The following is a 19385-nucleotide window of genomic DNA, read 5'->3' as shown; positions in this document are numbered from 1 at the left end:
ATTACCAGTCATTACATTCCACGTTCAGCAATCCATAGATCTGGTATTGTACATCGACAAAAATATACAGAAATTACAAACATATGCAACTTCACCCACCCTCCTCCCTCCACCCTTCCCTCCACCCTTTTCTCGATTTCCTTTAATCCATACTGTGTTTTCTACTTCCGTTCCTTATATCCTTTCATCTCTTACTCTGAAATTTATAATCCTTCATCCATTCCTTTTTACACCTCACCCTTTAATCTAGGCACATTAGCATATTATTTTTTGAACAGTATTTTTCTAGATAATCTTCATATTGTTTCCATTAATTTCTTATCTCTTGGTTGGATTGGTTTCGAATTGCCGCTGTTAATTTTGCTGAAGTTAAATATTCATTTAATTTATTTAAACAATCTTCCTTTGTTGGGGTCTTCTGTACTTTCCAATTCTTAGCTATTATTATTCTTGCTGCCGTACTAGCATATAAAAATAATTTTTTATTTTTCTGTGGAATTTCTTGGTTTATTATTCCCAATAGATAGGCTTCTGGTCTTTTAGTTATCGATAATTTTAATATCTTCTTAATTTCTTCATGGATCATTATCCAAAAAGGCCTAATTATCCCAAAAGGCCCACCCCCCCAATGTTTGTTGATATGCATCCCTCCCCCCCCCCCGAAGATGCTTCAGCAAAGTCTGAAAAGGACATGAGGATATTAAACCTGCTGTGGCTTCTCCTTGCTTCCCATTCTCCCACCCCCACCCCTTTCCTTTCCCCTCTCCTGCTGCCTTTGGGCTTCTTAGGAGTTTAACAACAACGAGCTGCACTTCAGCGAGAAATGGTTCCATGGCAAGCTGGGCGGGGGCCGCGACGGGAGGCAGATCGCCGAGAAGCAGCTCCACGAGTATTGCACCGAGACGGGCGGCAAAGACGGCACTTTCCTGGTGCGGGAGAGCGAGACCTTTGTGGGCGACTACACCCTCTCCTTCTGGTAGGTCGTATCGCGAGGAAGAGCTCAGCCGCAACCCCCGTCAGGGTGCGAAGCGTGAGCTTGGGTCCCTCCACCTTGAGAGTCCTTCGCTCCTGTTCTGCGACGTGCGAGGGTGCTTAATCTGGCTAGACACCTTGAAAAGGAATGGCCCAAACGAAAGGCTAATCATGTTAACAACAACAACAACAATAAGAAGAATAATGAATATTAATAATAATAATTTTTTCCCAGCCACTCTGGGCGGCTCCCAGCAGATTATTAAAAACATGATAAAACATAAAATATTAAAAGCTTCCCAAAACAGGGCTGCCTTCAGATGTCTTCCAAAAGTCAGATAGTTGTTTATTTCCTTGACATCTGCCTGGATTCCTGTAACCTCACTTCTCACAGGGAGGGACCTGCTAGAAGACCCTCAGAGCTGGACCTCAGTGTCCGGGCTGAACGATGTGGGTGGAGACACTCCTTCAGGTCTACTGGGCAGAGGCCATTTAGGGCTTTAAAGGTCAGCACCAACACTTTGAATTGTGCTCGGAAACGTACTGGGAGCCAATGAAGGCCTTTCAAGACTGGTGTTACATGGTCTTGGCGGCCGCTCCCAGTCACCAGTGTAGCTGTCACATTCTGGATTAAGTTGTAGTTTCTGAGTCACCTTCAAGGGTAGCCCCACGTAGAGCGCATTGCAGTAGCCCAAGCGGGAGATAACCAGAGCATGCATCACTCTGGCGAGACAGTCTGCGGGCAGGTTGTGTCTCAGCCTGCGTACCAGATGGAGCTGGTAGACAGCCGCCCTGGACACAGAATTGACCTGCGCCTCCATGGAGTCCAAAATGACACCCAGGCTGCGCACCTGGTCCTTCACAATCATAGAATTGTAGGGTTGGAAGGGACCCCAAGAGTCATCTAGTCTGTCCCCCTGCAATGCAGGAATCTCAGCTAGAGCATCCATGACAGATGGCCATCCAACCTTTGCTTAAAAACATCCAAGGAAGGAAAGCCCACCACTTCCGCTGTCAAACAGCTCTTACTGTCAGAAAGCTCTTCCTAAATGTTTAGTAAGAATCTTCTTTCTTGGAGCTTGAAGCCCTTGATTTGGGTCCTACCCTCTGGAGCTGCAGAAGCATGAAGATCAGAGGAGCAGCTGCTGGATGAGGCCAATGGCCCATCTTTTTCTGCATCCGATTCTCACGGGGGTCAACCAGATGATTCGTCTGGGGGGGCTGAAAGCAGGACCTGGGAGCGACATTGCTCTCCTCTCCAGTGGTTTCCAGGAACTGGTCTTCGGTAGCATCGCTGCCTCCAGATGTGGAGACAGAGCATAGTCACCATGCTCTTCTGAGACCCTTCTCTGTGTGCCGTCTCCACGAGAGGTCTAGAGGGTGGCTACATAAGAACAGAGCCTTATCTGCAGTGGCTCCCCGTTTGCGGAATGCTCTCCCCGGATACGCTTGCCTGGCACCTTCACTGCATATCTTTAAGTTCCAGGCAAAAACTTTCCTCTATAACCAGTCCTTTGGCCTTTAATGGCATTCATGACCGGAAGTAGATCAGCTTGTCAAACTAAACGCGGAGCCTTAGGGGGAGAGGTGCCTTTTAATATCTTACTTAATATTTGCATTCCCAGTTTTATATGGCAAAACCTTCCCAGGACAGGTTAACCATTTGAAAGACAGCTGGTCTTAAAATCATTGGGCAGATGCCTTGATTTGATTCTGTCTGGACTGATTTGGCTGCTGCCTGAATTGAGAAGATTTTTGGACTGGCTTGGCGGAAACATTTCACCTTGTGAAGAGATATCGTGAAGATACAGAGGGAACTCTGGACGTCAATTCCACACAGAATATATTGTTTTGTTTTATCTCGCTTGTTTGATAAACTCAGAGGCTGTGAAGAGTAATGAGGATTAACATCGGAATGATTTATGGGAACTTTCGTGAAAATTATGAAAGCAGTAGAAATATGAGGTGACCAGACCCTTCCCCCCCGACCTCAGAACATGGGAAGATACCTCAATTTTTTAAAATATAATTTGGCATAATATTTGGATTGTTTGATTATTGAATAATATGTATAATTTGGAATATTTAATGTGGTTTGATTGGATTATTAAAGTGGAAAAATTAATAAATAAATTTAAAAAAACTATCTGTGGCCTTTTAGAAGTGGGTTGGATGTTTTTAATGCATTTCTCTCCCTACCCTCTATTTTAATGTATGTATGTGGGGGGCTTCCTTTGATGCTGGCGGTTGTTAATTACATTTCTATACTGCCCTCCATTTGACAATCACAGAGAGGTTTACAATATAAAAACTCAAAAATACCTACCATAATAAGAAAAGAAAACAATCACCACCCCCTCCCACAGTTTAAAAAGCCATAGATTTTTTTTTAATTAGCCAAAGGCAAATTGGTTGTTTGTAAGTTGTTTTGCGTTGCCCAGGACAAGCTAAAGCAACTAACAAATTTAATAAAGAAAATGAATGAAGAATCCCTTTTAATGACATTTCGGTTGGTGGCCATCACTGCCTCCAGTGGAAGAGAGTTCCGTAGTTTAACTTTGCACCACTCGCCCTTCCTTCCGCAGGCGCTCCGGCCGCGTTCAGCATTGCCGCATTCACTCCCGGCAGGAAGCCGGCGCCACGAAGTTCTACCTGACGGACAACCTGGTCTTCGACAGCCTCTACAGCCTCATCTGCCACTACCGCGAGGTGCCCCTGCGCTGCAACGAGTTCGAGATGCGCCTGACGGACCCCGTGCCGCAACCCAACGCCCACGAGAGCAAGGAGTGAGAAGCCTCGTCCCTTCCTCCCTCTTCCTCTCCTCTAACCCCGGAGACACGTGTCAACAGTCCGGCTTGGGCAGAGTTTGGGTGAAGGTTTTAGAGGTGGACGCAGGGCAAGGAAGCACCCTGGGTGCAAACTCCACCAACAAGCGGGTGCTGAACTGGGGGCCCTACAAGTGTTGGGGGAGCCCCATTGCACGGTCCCGAGTCTTGAGTTGATGACGTCCTTAGAGTCACATGGTCAGTGAGAGAGCGGCTCAGGAAGACCTTAGCCTCTGGACCTCAATTTCCAGTTTTAAAAGTCAGCCCTGGAAGGGCCATAGCTCAGCAGTAGAGAGTCTTGGCCTTGCAAGCAGGAGGTTGCAAGTTCAGTCCCTGCTGGCATCTTCCTGGATTTCTAGAGGGCTGCTGCCAACCAGTGTTGGCAAAACTGAGCTAGATGGGCCAATAGTCGGTACAAGTCCTGTGTGCCTATGAGCATGTGCAGAGAGCATTCCTTGCACCACTGTGTAGTGATAGCCAGGCTCCATGCATCTTGGCTTACAGACCTGGAAGGCACCCCCCCCAAAAAAAATATTTTCTGAAAAAGATAAAGCGGTATGGAAATTAAAAACGAGTGGAAATCTTTACTTCCAGAGAAGCCTGGGTTCCCTCTCCTCCTCCTTTTAGATTCGGGGGTGTTCCGAAGGGGGAGCAAAGGGGGACCCAGCTCAGGACTGCCCCGCGTCCCCCTTGCTTCACCTGTCTCCCAGAGCAACCGACCAGGCGCACACCTGGCGGAGGCTGTGCTGATGGAGCTGCGTCTTCTCTCTCTCCGTCAGGTGGTACCACGCCAACCTCACCCGCCTGCAGGCGGAACACATGCTGATGAGGGTCCCGCGGGATGGAGCCTTCCTGGTGCGCAAGCGCGGCGAGCCCAACTCCTACGCCATCTCCTTCCGGTGAGCCTCCGTCCCCTGGGAACGCAGGAGAAAGTGTGCACACGTGTGTCTCTACCTGTGCATGGTGTTATGTTTTGGGTCTGGGAGCTACTGAGGCTAAAGTCGCAGGGAAAGGGATAAGGACCCCACAAAATTTGTACTGTACTGCGAAATAAGCTTGATTACCTCCCGGCTTTGAAGATTACGTTTACCGTATATACCTGAGAATAAACCGAGTTTTTCAGCACATTTTTGGTGCTGAAAAAGCCGCCCTCGGTTTATACTCACGGCCAGCGGCGGGTAAGGGATGAGCAGAGTCAGGCAGCCTCTGTGCCTCTCTCTCAAACACACACACACACACAACCGCGGCTCCAGTCCTGAGCAGCAGCCTCGGCAAATCCTTTCCCTTTCGTTCCTTCAGTCTCAGCAGGCAGCGTCTCTCTGCCTCTCTCTCTCTCTCTCTCTCTCTCTCACACACACACACACACACACCACCTCCCCCAGCGGCTGGCCAGCCATGCTCCCGCGTCTGGATCACTTTCCCCCATTTAAGTGGCTACACTAGTAAACCCCCTCCCAGATAGTAAAAAAGGTAATCCTTAAAAAAAAAAGATATTTATTAAATTTTCCATTTTTACAATCCAATAAAAACCACATTAAAACATTCCAAATTATCATAGAATCCAAAAAGCCGAATACTCATTGCCAAATTACATATCTTTTGGGTTTTATCCTGTGCTCTGAAGTTCAGAGAGTGATGATCTAATATTGTACTGCATTCCTCAATTAGTCAAATAGTCCCAGTAAACATTTCCGATGTTGACACTTCATTCATTTTTAACAGCCTCTGAGTTTGTTAAAGAAGCGGGTTAGTCCTTTGTAGTTTTGTGTGAAAAGGTGTCCCGCAAGGCAGCAGGTACGAATTTTTCTTCAGGGTTTACTCCCGAATGAGCGTAGCCACAAGGCAGCAGAGGTTTAGGGTCAGAGGTTTCCCTCTCCTAGATGAGCTCTCTTCCCAGGTGGATGAGCCCCATGTAAACTCAGGTGTTGTTAACATGTTTTGTTATTTCCAAAACAAAATAAAAAATAAAAATTTCCTTCCAGTAGCACTTTAGAGACCAACTACCGTATTTTTCACTCCATAAGATGCACTTTTTTCCTCCTAAAAATTAAGGGGAAATACCTGTGCGTCTTATGGAGCGAATGGTGGTCCCTGGAGCCGAATTGCCCAGGGGACAAAAGAGGATCATGTGTTTTATTTTACAAAGAGAAAAGGGGGTGTTGAAAGGACCCCACTGAGTAGCTGATCAGCAAGAGATGGGGAGAGAGATAAGAGTCCCGGCTCCCTTTCAGCCCCGGCCCCTTGCCCAGGCCTCCATTCTTGAATATGCTGCAGAGGGAGGTTGTTTGTTTCCCCAGCAACATGTGACTGGCTGATTAGATTATCTGTCTGGAAACTGTAGAAAAGGCTCCCTTTCCTTTAGAAGCTGCAGAAATGTGAGTTGAACCCCATAAAAACGGGGCTTTTCCTCTTTGCTTTTCCCCCTTTGCAAAAGGAGCTTTGCTTTTCCCCCTTTGCAAAAAAAGCTGCAAAACTTTTAGCTGATCCTCAAAAAAACAGGGTTTTTCCCTTTGCAAAAAAAGCTGCTAAACTTTTAGCTGATCCTCAAAAAAACCAGGGCTTTTCCCTTTGCAAAAAAAGCTGCTAAACATTTAGCTGATCCTCAAAAAAACAGGGCTTTTAGAGGAGGAAAACCAGAAAAAAATAATTCTGGGTTTCCTCCTCTAAAAATGAGGTGCGCCCTATGGAGCGAAAAATACAGTAAGTTTGTTGTTGGTACGAGCTCTCGTGTGCATGCACACTTCTTCAAACTTAGTTGGTCTCTAAGGTGCTACTGGAAGGGGGGGAAATTTTATTTTTTATTTTGTTTTGACTATGGCAGACCAACACGGCTACCTACCTGTAACTGTTTCTTTCCAGTGAGGAAACTCACTCATAGATGGTGAGTTTTTTTGATGGCGTCTAGTGTGCCTCCTTCTGGCAACTGCTGCAGCCAAGATGGTGCCAAACATCTTGTTCTGATTTCCTTTGGGCCACATCGGCCACGCTGTGTGTGTGTGTGTGTTTTGTCATCTGGGCAGCCCAGGACCCCCATCCACACTGCCCATGCTTGTACCCCAGGGAGGTCACTTCCGTGCTGCTAACGCTGCAGAAACAGTGCAGGGAGCAGCAGTTATGAGTTGCCGGCCTCCACGGCCACAGCAGGTGCTGTGACTCTCCAACGGTTTGACTTACCCCCCCCCCCCCCGGAGGCGCACTCCATTGTCACTTGCTGCTGGCGTCCGTCTGTCTCGAGAGAAGATCGGCCTGGAAATGTAGGGATAGTGTCTGAAGAATGCTGCAGGACCAAGTGGGGTGTCTTAATGTCTGTGGAAGGAAATCTCCCCCCCCCCAAAAGGAAACCCTTTTTCTTTTTTTTTCTTTTTCTTTTTTTTACAAAGATTTTATTGGTTTTCCACAAAAATAAATGCAAATGCAATAAAACAAGTACAACAACAACAAATACTACAAACAAAACAGAAATAACAAAGATACAAACCTACGCTGGAATACCAACATTCCTTTCACTAATTAAAAATCTTGTTTCGAATCTACTTCGGGGGACTTCCCCCGTTTTCTCTCCTTTGCTTCCAATTCTAATTTACTTTAATAACTTCTCATCACTGAAATTTAAATCCATTACCATCGAAATATCCAAATATAACTTCTTTATATATACTTTAACTTCATAATACAGAAATTACTTCTTAAATCAAATCTTAACATCTTGTTTTACTTAAACTACTGCTAATAATCAATTCATGTATCTCTTCACTAATTCAAATCAAAAATTCTTAACACACTGACTTCGGGGTGCCATGATGAGCCGTCCTCATTACATTTTAAAATTTTTCACCCTATCCCTCTTCTAAGCATTTTCCTTCGCCATCTCGGGATCACCCACCAGACTTCTCTCCACCTCCTTCCAACGTCATTGTCCAGAATGTCCTCTTTTTCTTTATAACCAAAGGTCAGAACACAGTCCACAAACATCCTTGCAGAGAACTCCAGGGGGCACAAAACATCACCTTCCAGCATCTCCATTTCAGACTTCCAATCATCTTCTAATTGTAGTTTCCAAAGTTGTTTTCCCTTCATTTCTGGGCTCTCACCCCAGAAATCGGATATAATCTGTCTTTCAACCCTGGGTCTCTCACACCAACAGGATTTTCCCTCTTCTTGGAGTTGCGTAGTCTCTGTATATTGTTCCTCAAATATTCCCTCAAGTTCCCTAGCAAGGTTTTCTTCCAGTTTAGCAAAGTTCTCTAGAGTCTTTCCCATTACAAAAAGTTTTCCATCAATATTCTGCTTCAACGATTCTAATTTCTGGTTTAACAATTCTAACTTCAAAAGTATTGTCCTTTGTCCATGGGTCATACCCGGATCTAGAGCCAGTTTAAAAACGAAACCGAGCATGGTAGAAGTAGGCAGGGGATATCAAGTTTCAGTACTTTTCCATCTTTAACCACAAGTTTCAGCCGCCATTTTCCCCCAAATCAGGGTGAAAAGATTGTAATCCAACAACTTTAAAGAAGAAATACTTCCAACATCTTAGTTCCCCTGACGGTGATTCAACCGATCGTACTTGTCAAAAAGCTCCGTAGAGACAATGTATCCGCTACTGCAGCAGCAGCTAGAAACATTGTTATTTTCTTCCATTTAGCAGGGAGAGGAACAGCCTCCCTTTTAATGTTCCTCCCGGAAAGCCAATTAAGAATTTTGAGTCCAATTAACCTCCGTACTTACGGCTTACGGGGTTCTTCTTCTTTTTCTTCCAATTAGATAAGAACGACACGCTCATTGCAGACGGCAGCCGCCACTTCGCCTGCCCGGTTGGGGCATAGCCTCCACAGCCCCGCGCCGTTGTCCCTTCACTCCTGCGCCCCTTTTACAAGGGGAACGGGAGAAGGGTTCAGCGCAATATGGGGCCAGCTGGAGAGCCCGTGCCGCGGGACGCTCAACCCGCGGTTTGGCGGAGCCCGCTGTGCGGTAGCGGAGCTCCTACCCCCGGGAAGGCCAGGGTCGTCTCGCTGCCGAAACGACCCTCGACCGTCCGCAATGGCGTTCTCGCCGGAAGTCCCCCTTTTTCGTCTCCACTCCAGACACAGATCTTGTTGAGATCCCTACATTGCAGGGGGGTTGGACTAGATGATCCTCGGGATCCCTTCCAACTCTGCGATTCTGCGATACCCCGCTGCCCCTTTTCAGACAGACGGTCGCCAGAAATCGCTCCAAACGCACCCCGTGCAGAGTTTAGGAGCCCGACCGCTGAGCTGCTCCTCCTGTTTAGAACCCTTTTCTGTGTTTTGATGCTCACCCGCCTTCCTCTGCGTTTGACGCCTGCTGCTCCCCACCCTGAGCTCTGCGGGTTGTGGAACCACCCCAACGCCTCTGTTTTTTTTTGGGCTCCTCTTGGCTGCAGGGCGGAAGGGAAGATCAAGCACTGTCGGATCCAGCAGGAGGGCCGTCTTTTCATGCTGGGCAGCTCGGCGGAGTTCGAGAGCCTCCTCGACCTGGTCAGCTACTACGAGAAGCACCCGCTGTACCGCAAGATGAAGCTGCGCTACCCGATCAACGAGGAGACCCTGGAGAAGATGGGCACAGCGGTGAGGGGGCGCTGCCCTGTGCTGGCAACCTCTAAGGCAGCCGTCACCCCCCCCCAACCTGCTGGTGCCTTTCAGGTGTTTTGGACTACAACTCCCATCAGGCCTTGGGAGTTGGTAGTCCAAAACGCTTGAAAGGTGCCTGGTTGGGGGCAAAAGGTGCTATAGAAGATCTAGAAATTCCCTTAACGGAGCCCCTTGGGGGACAAACAGATCTCGACGGTCCCCTTGTCCGAGGGCTTCTCACATTTCCACACGGGGAAGATTTCCTTTGCAGGGTTTGCCCCTCTTGTTTTCTTCTACTGTCACCCCAAAACACGGGGAACGTTCAGGGTGGGCAGGGGATTGTGCCAAATTTCCTGAGTTTTCCTTCCATGCAGCAACGGGGGGGGGGGGGTTCTCTGGTGGGACACCCCCGGGAGAAGCTCTCCATGCCCGGCCCTCAGGTGCCTTCAGGGCAAAGAGGCTCCCTTCTGCCTGGCCACCCTGACCGAAATTTCTGGGGCATTTGGTGACTTCACCAAATTTCTGGGGCATTTGGTCACTTCTCTATGGGGGGAGAAGAAGAAGAGTTTGGATTTGATATCCCGCTTTATCACTACCCGAAGGAGTCTCAAAGCGGCTAACAATCTCCTTTCCCTTCCCCACAACAAACACTCTGTGAGGTGAGTGGGGCTGAGAAACCTCAGAGAAGTGTGACTAGCCCAAGGTCACCCAGCAGCTGCATGTGGAGGAGCGGAGACGCGAACCCGGTTCACCAGATTACGAGTCCACCTCTCTTAACCACTACACCACACTGGCTGCCAGCCGGGAGCAGAGAGGAGTTGGGCCAGATGACTGTTTGGGTCCTCTTCCAACTCCGCAGTTCTGTGATTCAGTGCTGGCTGTGACAGAGGGCCTCCTCTTCCCTACAGGAGTTGGATTACGGAGCGCTTTACGAGGTGCGGACACCCCACTTTTACGTGGAAGCCAACAAGATGCCCACAGCCAGGGTAAGTGAGCAAGAAAGGCCCTTGGGATGCTCTCTGCTCTTGGCTTGTATCTAATTCTGAATATCTCCATGGCCCTCCTTTGCATTCTCTCTCTCTTTTTTAAAATTTTATTAACTTTATTACGTCAAGTACAAAAAGGAAAAAAGAACAATGAAAAAAAACAATAACTAAAAAGATTTTTTTTTAAAAAAATTACATATTGAGTTCTAAGAAACCACAAAATACATTCAAATAATACATTCCTATATTCCCAATAATTCAGTTCTATATTAGAAACAATAAACGAAACAAACATAATAGTATCCAATTTCAATATTCACATAAATCAAATTCTACTAACCTTCAGTAATGTCTCTTTCTTCCATTCTTCTGTACATTCTTGTCTATTTCTACTATATGTTACCTCCCCCTCCCTCATGGCTTCCACTTGTCACCGTCCCCTGCTTTTTTACTACTATGGTATTCCTTATTATCCTTCTGTCTTATTTTCTTCTATCTTCCGTTTCTAACTTTCGTCCGCAATACAGGATATTTAGAAATGGAGCCAGCATTTCACAGCGGGGCGTTGCTTTTTCAAGTCGTCTCCTTTGCATTCTCACAACAAGAAACCAATTAGGGAAACGCAGACGGAGGCTGCGCGTAAAATCAGTTAAAATGAAAAAGCCTTTCCCTGTATTTCCTGAACCAAGAAGACGCATTTCCCAGTAGCTTTTGCACAGCTTTCGACCTGGATTTTTCTGTTGGCACAGAGTGTTCTCACAACTCCCTAGTTCTCATGGTTTCGGTGGAATAATAATCCTGCGTTGGACAGGCGTTAGGGCAGTCACAAAGTAACGTATTTTTCGTTCCATAAGATGCACTTTTTCCCTCCTAAAATGTCTGTGTGTCTTATGGAGCGAATGTGTGGGTGATCGCTGGCTCCCTTTCTGGCCCCAGCTCCTTGCCCAGGCCTCCATTGTTCAATGTTCTGCAGAGGGAGGCTGTTTGTTTCCCCAGCGATATGTGACTGGCTGATTAGATTATCTGTCTGGAAACTGTAGAAACAGCTTCCTTTCCTTTCCTAAAGAAGCTGCAGAACTGTGAGTTGAACCCCATAAAACACAGGATTTTTTCCCTTTGCAAAGTAGGCTCAACAACTATGAGCTGATCCTCAAAAAACGGGGCTTTTCCCCTTTGCAAAAGAAGCTGCACAACTTTGAGCTGATCCTCAAAAAACGGGGCTTTTCCCCTTTGCAAAAGAAGCTGCACAACTGTGAGCTGATCCTTAAAAAAAAACAACGGGGCTTTACCCCTTTCTTCCTCTAAAAACTAGGTGTGTCTTATGGTCAGGTGCATTTTATGGAGTGAAAGATGCGTATACTCTGGGCAATGTGAAATTATTTGTGGCTGATAAATTAGAGGGTGGGCAGAGGGGAAACTCACCAATTCCAAACCACATGTTTGCAAGCTTTCCTCTGCAGTCATAAAACTAAAATCTTGACTAAAGCACGCACAGACATAAAACTTGTTTCCGCCACAGGGCATAACAAAAACCACCGCAGTAAGGATCCATCTGCTCATGAAATTAAGACATGCGTGTTTCCAGCACGGTCAGTGATTTAAGACACAATCCAGAACATGCGATTCTGGGAAGCTGTGTGTGAACCTTAGACAAAAGGTGTGTCCTGCAGCCGCCGTTTTCCTTGTGGTTTCTAGATCTCCAGGATCAAGTGAAAGGCGAGTGCTGGTATCAGCTGAAATCTAAGCATTGCCAAGGCTTTTCACAAAGAAAGCTTGAGATTCTGCTCCAGGGCTCAAATTCTGCCCTTCATTCCCTGCCACACCAGATCTCCAGTGTTAGCAAGCTGTGTCTGGACCACAGAAAGTTTCAGGGGCTGAATCTCCTGGTCCCAGAGAAGCGCTGGATAGGACTGCAAGTAGTTAAGGGAGAAATGAGACTTCTGGATACTGCCCAGTTCCTTGTCCCTCCTTGGCCCAGATCTCCCAGTAGCCTATCAAAAGATGCACTCCAATATCTTTTAAAACCCCAACGCTGGAAGTAAAATAAATAGTGCAGAACACACAAGGTTTGGGCAGACGTAATCCACAGGTTTGCTCGTTTGCGGTTTGAGGACGGTGAGCTCTTAATTTTGAAGCTGCTGCTTTTAGCACAAATGTGGCGATAACCTCTCTTGTCTACATCTTAGTGCACAGTGAAGGCCTTGTATGACTACAAAGCCCAGCGGGAAGACGAGCTTTCGTTCTGCAAACAAGCCATTATTCACAACGTTGACAAGCAGGATGGAGGATGGTGAGTCCTGTAGTTCAGGGCTTTTTTTCTAGGGGGTTGGACTAGATGACCCTTGAGGTCCCCTCCAACTCTACAGTTCTATGCTGCTCCCTCATTCCTGGCTGGAGGATCCCATCATGGAATCTCCTCCAGCCTCGTGTAAGAGGAGGCAGCGACAGGAGAGAGAAATCTCCCCTTTCCTGTCTCCCCTGCTCAAACGAGCGCTTTTTCTGCCACACTTTTTCTGCATGGTGTTGACAAGACGGGTGTCTCTCTCTCTCTGTGTGAGTGTGATGGTGTCTGCCTTAACTCCTCCTTTTCTATTTCCCCATATCCCCCGGCTCTCCCCTCGCCCTAGCATGCAGTGCCGGGCCCCCAATGCCCCCCAAGTCAGTCTGCTTGCCTTGTTCCTGTTACCCTCTCTAGGTGGCGAGGAGACTATGGGGGCAAGAAGCAGCTCTGGTTCCCCGCCAACTACGTGGAGGAGATCATGAACACCTCTGTGCCAGAGCAGGATGAAGCCGTGAGTTCAGACCCCTCTGAATGAACTGGTACTGAGAGGGAGACACCTCTGTTTCTTCCCTCCCTCCCTCCCTCCCTTCTTTCCTTCCTTTCTTCTTCCTCTTTTATTCCTCCCTCCTTCCCTTCTTTCCTCCCTCCCTCCCTCCCTTCCTCTTTTCCTCCCTCCCTCCCTCCCTTCCTTCTTTCCTTCCCCCTGAGCTCCCCCAGTTCTCATTTGTACACCCAGCTCCCCAGTGTTGGCCCCCTTTACAGCCCCTCTCCCAGATTATTATTATTATTACCAGTATTATTATTATTGTTATTGTTATTATTATTATTTTATTCAATCAATCTATACACCACCCTATACCTGGAGGTCTCAGGGTGGTCCACAAACAAGACCACAACATATAAAATCAAACCAAAAACAATAACCCAATAACACCCCCCCCAAAAGAGCCACATTCTAAAAGGGTGTAGGATGTCAAACAGATCAACCAAAGGCCTGGTTAAAAAAGGAACATTTCCCCTGGTGCCTAAAGGTGTATAATGAAGGCGGCAGGCGAACTTCCCTGGGGAGAGCATTCCACAGACGGGGAGCCACTGCAGAGAAGGCCCCGTTCTCGTGTCGCCACCCTCTGGACCTCTCGAGGAGGAGGCACACAAAGGGGGGCCTCAGAAGATGATCTCAGGGTCTGGGTAGGTTCATATGGGAAGAGGTGGACCTTGAGGTCTTGCGGTCCTGAGCCATTTAAGGCTTTATAGGTCAAAACCAGCACTTTGAATTGGGCCTCGAAACTAATTGGTAGCCTGTGCAGTTGGACCAGGATCGGTGTAATGAAGCCACTTGAGTTCCAACCCCCTCCCCCCCGAGGATAGGGGGCATCCCAGCCATGCCTGCATCTCATTGCTGGGAGGGGGCCACTTGAATGGGGGGAACCCCATGTGATGGTAAATTGTGCCATTTTAGGGGATGGAACCTAATTTTTGCAAATTTCTTCAGCGAGGGGGGGGGTCTTAAAAATATGTTTTTGCAATTTTACACATGTTTTATTTACCAAGCAAAACTAAATTACATTAACTTAACCAAAATACCTTTTGAATTCCCAGGCCACGTTGCAACTTTTTAGCACCCCTTATTTGGGGAGTTGGAAAGTTGGAAAAATTTGATGCACCTTAAAATAGTGATGGGTTTCGTGGAGTATGAGACTTATCAATGGTTCCTAGCCCCCTGTTTGAGATGCAAGGCTAATGAGTTTCCCGATCCACCATTACGCTGCTAGAATCTGCAGCCAGGGCTTGGATCAATTGAATTGATGTATCAATTGAAGTCTTCATCCTGTGTTTGTACAACCAACCTGATGCCCATTGATTGTGGGGAGGGGTGGTTAAAAGTTAAATGAGTGCCCTGTGTTACTTTTGTGTTTGGGGAGCGCAGCAAGAGAAACGCAGGGATTGAGACCTCGGGGTATTGCAGACCCCCTGTCTTTTGTTGGTTAACCACCACCCCTTTAAAAACAAGACAAATAAATGAAACCCTGATTTCTCCCCAATCCCCTCTCCCTTTCTCTCTTGTTCAGTCTGTGGAGAACAGCCCTCTTGGCAACTTCCTGAAAGGTTTCGTTGATGTGCCTTCCTGCCACGTAGGTAAGTGTCTGAAGAAGCAGGCGCTGGAAAAAGGATGGGTTATAAATGCACCCCCTCCCTGGGGAAGAAGGACCGAGTTTGAATCTTAACAGGACAGTATCCTGGAATACAGCCTGAATCCTAGTGCTACTTGTTTGTGGTGGCACTGTGGTTTAAACCACTGAGCCTCTTGGGCACGCCGATCAGAAGGTCGGTGGTTCGAATCCCCACGATGGGGCAAGCTCCCGTTGCTTTGTCCCAGCTCCTGCCAATTTAGCAGTTCAAAATCACACCAGTGCAAGTAGATAAATAGGTACGGCTGCGGCGGGGAAGGTAAACGGTGTTTCCAGGCGCTCTGATTTCTGTCACGGTGTCCCATTGCACCAGAAGCGGCTTAGCCATGCTGGCCACATGAGCTGGAAAGCTGTCTGCGGACAGACTCTGGCTCCCTCAGCCTGAAAGCGAGATGAGCGCCGCAACCCCACAGTCTCCTTTGACTGGACGCAACCGTCCAGGAGTCCTTTGCCTTTGCCTTTTACCTACATTTTGTAAAATTTGCCTCCCGCTTGATTTTAGAAAACCTGGTGGTTTGCAAAAGGAATAAGGCAATTTAAATGTGCAAAACGATTGCTTGAGAAATTAATCTGCTTGCAGCAGATGAGGGAAAAACACCCAGCCCTGCCTCCCAGTTGCTGCTTGGAAGCTGCCATTTGGAGACCCTGAAGCAGATGTGGAGGTTGGGCCGTTCTCCTTTCTCCATCTCCCCGGGACGAGCCCGGCTTTGCCCATTCTCAACGGCAAGCCAAATTGTCTGCGTTCGCTCGGAAACTGGAAGGCGCACCAGTCAAACTGAACTGGGACTGGGGAGCCTCAGTAGGAATGTTACAGGAAATCGTGGTGGGGTTTGTGGGGTTTCCACCCACCGGGGGCAATGAAGAGGGAGCCCGTCCACGCAGGAAGCATCTTCTTCAGCGGCTGAATCGTGGAATCGTAGAGTTGGAAAGGGACCACCTGGTCCAACCCCCCTGCAACGGGAGAGCAGGAACTGTCGCTTGCCCTGCGTGCTCCTCCACGGAGCATTCCTGCGTTGAGAGCCTCTTCCAGTAAAGCCAACCCCTCTGGTGTCCTTGTAGTTATCTCCAAAGACGGGAGGAGCTCCAAACCATTTGTCTTCACCATCCATTCCCAGCAGATGACCCACCCATCCCAGTCGCTGGACGTCGCGACAGACACGCAGGAGGAGCTCAACGACTGGGTGGCCAAGATCCGGGAGGCCACGCAGAATGCAGATGCCAGGGTGAGTCTTCCAAGAACTTGTTTTCCTCTTCCCTCTCCGGCACTTTTTCCTTTTGTGCCATGGCTTTGAGAGCCTGAAGACACTGTAAGCCTGGTGGCAGAGACAGGGTTGGTTTTTGCTGATCCACAAGCCACCCTGGAAACCTTCCCAGAGTGAATAATAATAATAAATTAATTTTCTTATTTCTACCCAGACTGGAGGAGGGCAAATGTTGTCCCTATTTTCAAAAAGGGGGAAAGAGAAGACCCAAACAATTACCGCCCAGTCAGCCTGACATCAATACCAGGAAAGATTCTAGAGCAGATCATTAAGCAAACGGTCTGTGAGCACCTAGAAAGGAACGCTGTGGTCACTAAAAGTCAGCATGGGTTTCTGAAAAATAAGTCATGTCAGACCAATCTGATCTCATTTTTTGACAGAATTACAAGCCTGGTAGATGAAGGGAACGCTGTGGATGTAGCCTATCTTGATTTCAGCAAGGCCTTTGACAAGGTGCCCCATGGTGTTCTTGTAAAGAAGCTGGTAAAATGTGGGCTAGACAATGCTACCATTCAGTGGATTTGTAACTGGCTGACTGACGGAACTCAAAGGGTGCTCATCAATGGCTCCTCTTCATGCTGGAGAGAAGTGACTAGTGGGGTGCCACAGGGTTCTGTCTTGGGCCCAGTCTTATTCAACATCTTCATCAATGACTTGGATGATGGGCTTGAGGGCATCCTGATCAAGTTTGCAGATGGCACCAAATTGGGAGGGGTGGCTAATACCCCAGAGGACAGGAGCACACTTCAAAATGACCTTAACAGATTAGACAACTGGGCCAAAGCAAACAAGATGAATTTTAACAGGGATAAATGTAAAGTACTACACTTGGGCAAAAAAAATGAAAGGCACAAATACAGGATGGGTGACACCTGGCTTGAGAGCAGTACATGTGAAAAGGATCTAGGAGTCTTGGTAGACCACAAACTTGACATGAGTCAACAGTGTGATGCAGCAGCTAAAAAAGCCAATGCAATTCTGGGCTGCATCAATAGGAGTATAGCATCTAGATCAAGGGAAGTAATAGTACCACTGTATTCCGCTCTGGTCAGACCTCACCTGGAGTACTGTGTCCAGTTCTGGGCACCACAGTTCAAGAAGGATACTGACAAGCTGGAACGTGTCCAGAGGAGGGCAACCAAAATGGTCAAAGGCCTGGAAACAATGCCTTATGAGGAACGGCTTAGGGAGCTTGGGTATGTTTAGCCTGGAGAAGAGAAGGTTAAGGGGTGATATGATAGCCATGTTCAAATATAGAAAAGGATGTCATATAGAGGAGGGTGAAAGGTTGTTTTCTGCTGCTCCAGAGAAGCGGACACGGAGCAATGGATTCAAACTACAAGAAAGAAGATTTCACCTAAACATTAGGAATAACTTCCTGACAGTAAGAGCTGTTGGACAGTGGAATTTGCTGCCAAGGAGTGTGGTGGAGTCTCCTTCTTTGGAGGTCTTTAAGCGGAGGCTTGACAGCCATCTGTCAGGAATGCTTTGATGGTGTTTCCTGCTTGGCAGGGGGTTGGACTGGATGGCCCTTGGGGTCTCTTCCAACTCTAGGATTCTATGATTCTATGATTCTACCCCGCCCATCTGGCTGGGTTTCCCCAGCCACTCTGGGCGGCTTCCAACAGAAGGTTAAAAATACATTAAAACATCACTCATTAAAAACTTCCCTAAACAGGGCTAAATGATTGTAATGAGTGAACAGTTCCCAGAGTCTTGTGTTGTGTTGGCCTTAATAATAATTAATAATAATAATAATAATAATAATAATAATAATAATAATATGTATATACTGCCCATCTGACTGGGTTGCCCCATCCACTCTGGGCAGGGGCGTAGTGAGCTGGCGGGGGCGGCAAGCCAAGCGGCACCCCCGGGGGCGGGGCGTTGCTCCGTGCGCATGACGTCATGATGCATGCGCACGGAGCGACGCCTCCGCCCGGGCCAGCGTGGAAGGGCTTCATGCTTGTGGCTGGAGTGACGCCCCTCCTCGCTGGGAGCCGGGGCATGGAGAAGGGTGGGCCAGTGAGGAGGGGTGACACCACCTCTCTCCATGCCCCGGCTCCGCTCAGGCTGGCTTGGAGCTCTCGGCCACAGCGGAGCCGGGGCATGGAGAGGGGCAAGGCAGGCCAGCGAGGAGGAGGGGTGACACCCCCCCAGGGCGCTACCCAGGGCGGCAGGCCCCCCCTTGCTTCACCCCTGACTCTGGGTGGCTTCCAACAAAATATTAAAGCACAAAACCCCCAAACATAAAAACTTCCCTATGCAGGGCTGCCTTCAGATGTCTTCTAAAAGTCATATAGTTGTTTATCTCCTTGGCATCTGCTGGGAGGGCGTTCCACAGGACGGGCGCCACCACCGAGAAGGCCCTCTGCCTGGTTCCCTGTAATACCACTTTTTGCAGTGAACAACAACAACAACAACAAAAATGTTTTTAGCAGGTGCCAAAAATTGTGCATGCCTCATTTCAAAGTGTCGGTGCTGCCCCACAACTGCGGAATGGGTGTTTTGTGACATTTATAACAGTGCCAGTTCCGCCAAACAGTTGTACTGTTGTAAGCCAGCTCGCTGTATTTCACGAAAGTCATTATTCATATAGATGGATCGAAACGAATAGATGCTCCGTGGAGTCTCTTCTCCTGACCTTTTCTGTCCTTTGTGTATCCTGTGCAGATGCAGGAGGGGAAGATCATGGAGCGGAGGAAGAAGATTGCCCTCGAGCTCTCCGAGCTGGTCGTCTACTGCCGCCCGGTGCCTTTTGACGAAGAGAGTGAGTCCTCTCCACCTCCCACCCAGTCCCACGTGGAAGAGCAAATAGGGGGCAGACAGGCCCTGGGGGAACCTCTTGACCTATCAAACTCTGGTCTCTGGGTGCCTGCTTCCTTCCAGTGTGCCAGCGGTAGACTTGTAATCTGGTGAACCGGGTTCGATTCCCCGCTCCTCCACATGCAGCTACTGGGTGACCCAGGGCTAATCACACTTCTCTGAAGTCTCTCAGCCCCACTCATCTCACAGAGTGTTTGTTGTGGGGGAGGAAGGGAAAGGAGAATGTGAGCCGCTTTGAGACTCCTTCGGGTAGTGATAAAGCGGGATATCAAATCCAAACTCTTCTTCTTCTTTTTCTTCCCTGCCTGGTGCCGGGATGCCCCTCAAGATCATCTTGGCCTTTGAGCCAAGAGTAGTCCCACAGGTGCCCAAAAAGAACTTGAAACTCCCCAGTACCTGGCTTTTCATTCATTCATTCATTCATTCAAGGGAGGAATCTAAGGTAATATTCAGACC

The 19385-nt window shown here is 48.0% G+C and overlaps 1 protein-coding gene across 1 annotated transcript in view; it reads left to right on the top strand.

Annotated features, from left to right (window-relative positions):
* Window positions 1–19385, top strand: part of LOC117050346 (1-phosphatidylinositol 4,5-bisphosphate phosphodiesterase gamma-1-like) — an 84299-nt gene that overhangs the window by 54372 nt on the left and 10542 nt on the right. Inside the window, exons 15-24 of the mRNA XM_033155957.1 lie at window positions 789–976; window positions 3558–3758; window positions 4577–4696; window positions 9199–9382; window positions 10294–10371; window positions 12558–12661; window positions 13067–13163; window positions 14722–14788; window positions 15901–16064; window positions 18777–18873. Coding sequence (XP_033011848.1) covers window positions 789–976; window positions 3558–3758; window positions 4577–4696; window positions 9199–9382; window positions 10294–10371; window positions 12558–12661; window positions 13067–13163; window positions 14722–14788; window positions 15901–16064; window positions 18777–18873 — 1300 coding nt within the window. The remainder of the gene's footprint in view (window positions 1–788; window positions 977–3557; window positions 3759–4576; window positions 4697–9198; window positions 9383–10293; window positions 10372–12557; window positions 12662–13066; window positions 13164–14721; window positions 14789–15900; window positions 16065–18776; window positions 18874–19385) is intronic.

This window comes from Lacerta agilis, chromosome 7 (assembly GCF_009819535.1).
Source record: "Lacerta agilis isolate rLacAgi1 chromosome 7, rLacAgi1.pri, whole genome shotgun sequence".
NCBI classification, from domain to species: Eukaryota; Metazoa; Chordata; class Lepidosauria; order Squamata; family Lacertidae; genus Lacerta; species Lacerta agilis.
This window is presented reverse-complemented; position numbering and strand designations above follow the sequence as displayed.